The sequence below is a fragment of the Galeopterus variegatus genome, unplaced genomic scaffold, assembly GCF_000696425.1.
Source record: "Galeopterus variegatus unplaced genomic scaffold, G_variegatus-3.0.2 Scaffold15791, whole genome shotgun sequence".
In the NCBI taxonomy this organism is placed as follows: domain Eukaryota; kingdom Metazoa; phylum Chordata; class Mammalia; order Dermoptera; family Cynocephalidae; genus Galeopterus; species Galeopterus variegatus.
In genome coordinates this window covers 16362-23130 of record NW_007741902.1, presented here as the reverse complement: position 1 = coordinate 23130, position 6769 = coordinate 16362, and the positions used below count along the sequence as shown (strand labels likewise).

Below are 6769 nucleotides of genomic sequence, written 5' to 3'. Positions count from 1 at the left end.
TTTAATTCTTCTCCCCCAATTGTTTTGCTTCCTCTTCCTGCTCAGGGAGCAGATGGGCCTCATTGGTTGAGGTGGAATGCAACGATGACTGGGCTGTCATCAGCTGACTTTGTGACCCAGCAAGGCCTTTCCCCCTCTGGGTGTCAGTTTCCTTATCTGTAAGGTGATGGGGGTTGCTTAAATGGTCTCCTAGATCCTTTCCAGCTCTATGATTTTATAAAGCCTGAGGCTTCAGGCCATGTGACTGTAGCCCTTGCTTCTCCCTCTTCAAGGTGCTAAGCCTAGCAGCCCTGGAGGCTGGACCGCATCTCTCCCTCTAACCACCAGGGGGCAGGAGTGCCCTGTCCACTCTCAGTTGCCAGAGTAGCAGCTCTGTCCTGCAGGGGCTGGTCTTCATCCCTTCCTATAGTGGTTTTCAGCTGATGGCTGGACTTCTATTTATAAGTTACCTGTATTTATATTCCTGCTGCCATGTTGAAGGCTGGACAAGGTGCTCCTCTAGCCCTTCTTACCTCAGATGCCTAAACCGAACAAGGCAAACCAGTAGCAGCTTCTCAGAAGCTTCTGTCAGGGCTCAGGAGGGTGGTTACACACTCAGACGTGCTGTAAGTGAGCTTATAACCCACAACTTCCTGTGCCCGCTTGTGCTTCTAACGTGCACACCTAGCATAGGTGAGACACTAGCCAGGCAATCTCCAATACATGCCCCTTCTCCCCCAAACAGGAGGGGTGAGGAGGAGTAGGTGCCCAGGGCTGGGCAAGTAGAGTTAGGGTGTATTCAGGCTCGGGCTTAAAGTTCATTTATTGATGGATTGGACACAATAAAACCACAACCGCTATCAAAACGTTTCCCTCCCCTCCCCCCATGTCTTGTTTTCCCATTGGAAATATCTTTTTTAAAAAAAAGATGCAGGTGGATACTGGCAAAGTCCCATATTATAGGGTGAGGGGGGCAGTGCTGGGGTGGGATGAATTTTGTGACATTGACTTTGGCAGCATGAAAATGGGTCTTGAGTGTGTATCAGACTGTACCTCAACACAGCTTCACAGTGGGGAGGCTGGAGGAGGGAAAGCTGAATTTGGTGCTAGGAACCAGTTTGGGGTGAGGAGCTGTAGGGGAAAACTCTTCCTTTGGGAGCCCTGGGGGGATTTGCTGTTAGCAGAGTACATAGTCTGAGGGAGACCCAGTGGTCCCCCACCCCCAGCATGAGCTGGGGTTCAGGAGGAATGAATGAAAGGCTAAGAAGGGAGAGCTTTTGTGGGATGGGTCACTGCCTCTACTAAAACTGAGCCTCACCTGCCCCATCTTAGCTCGGTCCTATTGGAGCATATGATGCCCCAAAAGCTTCCAGCCCAGCTCCCCTACCCCTTTGGCCCCACCCACCATTGTACTGTGTGATCAAGGGACTCTTGGGTCCCTCTTTTTCCACAGTCCTCTGCCACACCCCCATGGTCACCTTGCCCTGAGCCTTGAACCCACTCCAGTTTGGACCCCATCTCCAAAGAATCCAGTGAGGCCCCAAAGCATGGGAACTGGGACCATATATTTGTCCCCAGGCTAGGAGAGGCTGGCTTGTGGAGCTAAGATTAATCCTAGAGTCTGGCCATGTGGGTGTAGGACTTGAGTTTGGAAAATGAGAACACCACATGGCTGGGGCTGGGATTCTGCTTAGACCTTTGGGATTTATCAGGCTCGCAGAGGCCGGGGAGCCTAGGACTAGCCATGGACTAGCCTCCAGGAAAGAAGGGTGGGGGTGATTCTTGGATGGGGGTTGGGGGGGCGGGGTGTACTGGTTTAATCCCCAGTCCAGATAGGTAATGAAGGGCAGTTGTCCTTAAAACTAGCCCCGCAGTTCCTAGATTGAGCAAGAACCCCTAAGCTGTAAAAGGCAGCCCCTGTGGGATCTTGGGGACAGTAGGAGGTGGTGAGTGGCTGTTGGGAAATCAGCCCTGGCCTCCCCATGAAGGCTAATAGTGGGCAAAGACGATGGGTCCCGTGGCAGGGCGGACGGCTCCCCCTGGGGTGCGGAACAGAGCTGGGCCCAGGATGGGGGCTGGGAAGAGGGTAGTGGCTGTGGTAGGGGCAGGCTGGAGGGCCAGGGGCCCTGGCAGGGCACACATGGCAGCAGCTGCGGTGGGGAGCGGGCTGGGCAGGAAGCGGGCTGCCAGCGTCTTGGTGAGTTCCCTCTGCAAAGCCAGTTTAGACTATAAAGAAAAGAGAGAGGAATGATCACTGTCCCTACCCCAGAAAATCCCACCCCCTTCCTGGGCCCCATCCTCGAGGTTTTTGCTGCAGGAAAAACGTGCCTTTTAGAGTTCCAGAACTGTCTCCTCCTCCCTTCCCACCCCCGTTCATTCCAAGGGGCTTTCTCCACCACCTGTCTTCCTGTCCAGAGGGAGGAGAATCTCAGGATGGGAGGAGGTGGAGGATATGTGGGGGTGGGGGTAGAGATGGTCTCTAGGAGACGCAGGCCCACCCCTCTTGCCCCTAAGATTACTACCCCAGCCCACCTCCCCGGGAATTCCTCTGGGCAGATCCCAAGACAGCCAACAACCCAACCCCAGCTCTTTCCCTGCCCAGGCAGCCTCAGAGTAGGGTGGCCTCCTTCCTGACCCCCATCCTGCCAGCTGGCCCCCCTGGCCCACCCTCCCCTCCTGATCCAGGTCCCCACTCTTTTGCCTAGAGACAGATACCTTGAGGATACTCACAGCCAGCGCTGCGTGCTTCTGCAGCTTGCTTTGCTGGCTGGAGGGCTTGGGGGGCTTCCCAGCCAGGCGGTCTTTGTGTCTCCTGCTGCTCATGTGCTAATGGACAGACAGACAGACTGGGAATAAGATGAGGAAGCCCAAGGACCCTGAAACTACTCTATCATCCTTGACTATCTTGCCCTTCCTCCACCCACAACTCACATTCAGTGCACATTCGTTGGGTCCTCATCCTGGGGTGGGCCCTGGAGAGGGAGGTAAGACTTGGCCTTTGCCCTCAAGGAGCCCACAGTCCAGCTGCCTCACTCCTTTTCCTCCAGTGCTCATGTCCTGCCCTGCCCTGCTCTGCCTACCTTCTCTCTTCAGGCTCCCCCTGTTCTCCTCGCCCCCACCTAGGCTCCAACCCTGATCCTGGTCTCACTGTTCCCACCTGCTTGAGTTGTGTCTCCGAATTGACCTGGAGCTGACAGAGAGCACAGTGGAAAGGAGGGCTGAGCCCCTGGTGGCCACTCCGGGCCCCTGTCACTCTCTTGGCCTTGTGTCCAGCTCCTCCCCGGGGCACTGGACGGCCCCGGCCCCTTCGAGGAGCCCCTCGCTGGCCTTCCACCATCCACCGATGCTTGGCTCCTGGAGGGAGAGTACGAAGTCTATCAGGATCTACCATATGATCCAGCTATTCCACTGCTGGGTATATACCCAGACGAATGGAAATCGTCATGTCGAAGGGACACCTGTACTCCCATGTTTATTGCAGCCCTATTTACAATAGCCAAGAGTTGGAACCAGCCCAAATGTCCACCATTGGATGAGTGGGTAAGGAAACTATGGTATATCTAAACAATGAAATACGACTCTGCTGTTAAAAAAAATGAAATACTATCATTTGTAGCAACATGGATGGACTTACACAAAATTATATAAAGTGAAATAAGCCAGGCGCAGAAAGAGAAATATCGCATGTTCTCACATATTTGTTGGTGCTAATAAAAACAAATAAATACACAAATAAACGGTGAGCAGGGGGAGAAAACACCCAACAATCACAATTCCTTGAACTTGTTAAGACAAGTGAACAGATATGATGTTGATGGGGGGGAGGAGGGAAAGGAAGGGTGGAAAAGGAGGAATTGGCAAAGGGTCATGAAAATCAACTACATTGTATATTGATAAATAAAATAAATGTAAAAAAATAAAATCTTGGGCCGGCCCGGTGGCACACTCGGTACAGTGCGGCGCTTGGGAGCGCGGTGGTGCTCCCGCCGAGGGTTCGGATCCCACATACAGACCGGTTCCCGCTCACTGGCTGAGCGAGGCGCGGGAGCAACACTGAGGGTTGCGATCCCGTTGCCGGTCACAAAAAAGACAAAAAGGAAAATAAATAAATAAATAAAATCTTGAAATTTGAGGGAAATAAAAAATAAATACATACATAAATAAGTCTATCCGCACAAAAGCAGGCTCGAGGCTGCTCTGCACACACACTGCCCTCCAGCCACATGAAACTTCTCCCAGCTTCTCTCACTCGTGCCACCCTCCCCAAAGGAAGACCTTGCAGTACAACTGTCGGCCTCCCTTTCGCTCTGATCTCAATCCCTTTCCTTCTGGTTCTGATCTAAGGAGAGATGGAGCACGTGTCTCCTGTCTTCTCTGGAGTGATCCTTCAGAGATTCGGTGACCTTCTTGCTGCCTCAGGCTTCTCTTCCCAGTTCTCCCTTCCCAGAGACTAGCGGGAGGACCTAGAAATGCCTGTGCGACAGTAGCTGAGCACAACTTCCGTCACCATCACCCTTGAGCAGAGTGCCCGGGAACTCAAGCCTGCCTGCATCTGGTGAGGCACAGCCTCCCTGCCCCTCGCCTCCCCTGGACTCCAGCTCCTGGGGGGCACTGACCTGTGTTGTGAGCCTGCAGCTGGGAGGCCGAGTTCACAGTCACCTTACATGTAGGGCAGTAGAGGCGCCCCTTCTTGACCTTGCCTTCCTCACTCACACTGCTTCCCACAGTAGCCGCCGCTGGCTCAGGCCCCGGCGCCTCTCTCCCAGGCTCTGGGGAACAGGGTGGACAGGAGGAAGCAGAGGAGGAGCAGGAGGCAGCGTCCAAGAGGTCTGAGTGGGCTGGCTCCCTGGATGCAAGGTCCATAGTCGGTGGTAGCTGGAGTGGAAGGGCTGCAGGAGCTGCTGGGGAGACAGAAGGCATCAGGTGAGAGCGTGAGGCCTGAGGTGATTCTCAAGACCATGAAGAGAAGACCGACAATGGAGGTGGCATGGTAGAGTGGAGGGGTCCCTGGTATAGGATGACCGGCGTGGAATTCCAGGCCCCACTCTCCCACCAACTCGATGGGCAGACTTGGGCTCAGTTTCCCCATCTGAAATCATAGAGTTGGACAGTGGTCTCAGAAAGTCCTCATAGTCCTGATTTTCATTATTTGCTAACTGTTAAATAAGCACCAATCACCAAAAAGATGTACTGGATATTCAAAGAGCACTATTCCTAACAGCATAAAACTGGAAACTATCCAAATGTCCATCAACAATGGAGTACTACACAGCAATGAAAAAGGACAACTTAAAGCTGCAGGCAGCAACCTGGGTGGATTACAGACATAATGTTGACGAAGATGTCGGAGAGATGAACAAAAGCCAGACACAAAAACCTACATACTCTATGGTTTACCAAAACCAGGTAAAACTGGCTGACAGAAATGAGGATCATAGAGAGCCTGGAAGGGGGGTGTAGTTGGTTGAATAGTGTCCCTCTAAAAACTCATGTCCATCTGGAACCTCAGAATGTGACCTTATTTGGAAATAGGGTCTTTGCAGATGTTATTAGTTAAGCTGAGGCCACGTTGGATTGGGGTGGAATTAATCCAATGACTGGTGTCCTTCTAAGAAAATCATGTGAAGACACAGACACCCAGGAGAGACTGAGATGTGGAGATGGACGTGGAGGTTGGAGTGCTGCACCTACAAGCCAAGGAATGCCCAGGGCTGGTGGCAACCACCAGAAGCCAGAAGAGAGCAGGGAACAGTTTCTCCCTCTGAGCCCCCAAGAAGGAACCAACCCTGTCGACACCTTGATTTTGGACTTCTGACCTCGAGAACTGCGGGAAAATAAATTTCTATTGTTTTCAGCCACCCAGTTTGTACTAATTTGTTATGGCAGCCCTAAGAAACTTATACAGCAAGGGAGTATTAGTTTCTACTCCACGGCAGGCTTCTGGGGTGCTGGTGACATGCTTCCTGATCTGGGTATGTTCAGGTTGGGAATACTCATTGAGCTGTAAGCTTGTGTGCCTTTGCCTGCATTCCTGGAATACTCCAACACAAGCAAAAATAATCACAAGCAGAAATCTCTCATCAGAAACCAGATTTGGAGTGGAGATAGGGGAGAAGACCTCAGGACTGACCTTTGCTCTGTTGCTCTCCGGGGGCTCCACTGGCCAGAGTTGGGGTTGGGGACACCACCCTGTCCTGGGCCAGGGTTTGCGGCCTCTGCTTGCTCTTGGCAGCTTCGACAGCCTTGAGTTTTCTGGCGTGTTTGTGGCCTTTGTAATGTGCTTCAGCCTGGTTCTGGGGAGAGGAGGGCAGGGGGTCACCACTATTCATTTACAGAGTCCACATGCACGTCTATGAGCTGGAGCAGAGCAGGAGGACAGGTCAAAGGAGGCAGGGCTTGGGCCACACAAGGGCAAATCCTTGTCATTGTCATCGTCCAGTATGTGTGTGGCCCTGAGGTTTACAGAATGTGTTCTCATGCATGAGCTCTGAGGGAAGCAGCCGCTGGCTTCAAATTCTGACTCAGCCACTTATTAGCTGTTCATCTTTCGGCAAGTCACATCAGCTCTCTGAGCCTCAGTTTCCTCAACCATGAACTTTGTGATGATAATACTGACTTCATAGGGTTGTCAGAATTAAATGGGAGCATGAATTACAAGGGCCTAGTACATACAGGAAATGCTCAATGAATGCACCCCAAATCATTCATCCCTTTCGTTCAACAGTTACCTAGCATTTACTGTTTTCCATGCACCGTGCCAGGGGTCTGTCACGAAGACAACATGGTCCCT

At 52.4% G+C, this 6769-nt stretch overlaps 1 protein-coding gene across 1 annotated transcript in view; it reads right to left on the bottom strand.

The window, feature by feature from the left end:
• Positions 1-784: 784 nt before the first annotated feature.
• ZNF385C (zinc finger protein 385C) overlaps positions 785-6769 on the bottom strand; it is a 9850-nt gene continuing 3865 nt past the window's right edge. Inside the window, exons 3-7 of the mRNA XM_008563965.1 lie at positions 6110-6272; positions 4596-4880; positions 3137-3333; positions 2695-2805; positions 785-2205 (exon numbers count right to left, since the gene is read on the bottom strand). Coding sequence (XP_008562187.1) covers positions 1969-2205; positions 2695-2805; positions 3137-3333; positions 4596-4880; positions 6110-6272 — 993 coding nt within the window. The 3' untranslated portion in view covers positions 785-1968. The remainder of the gene's footprint in view (positions 2206-2694; positions 2806-3136; positions 3334-4595; positions 4881-6109; positions 6273-6769) is intronic.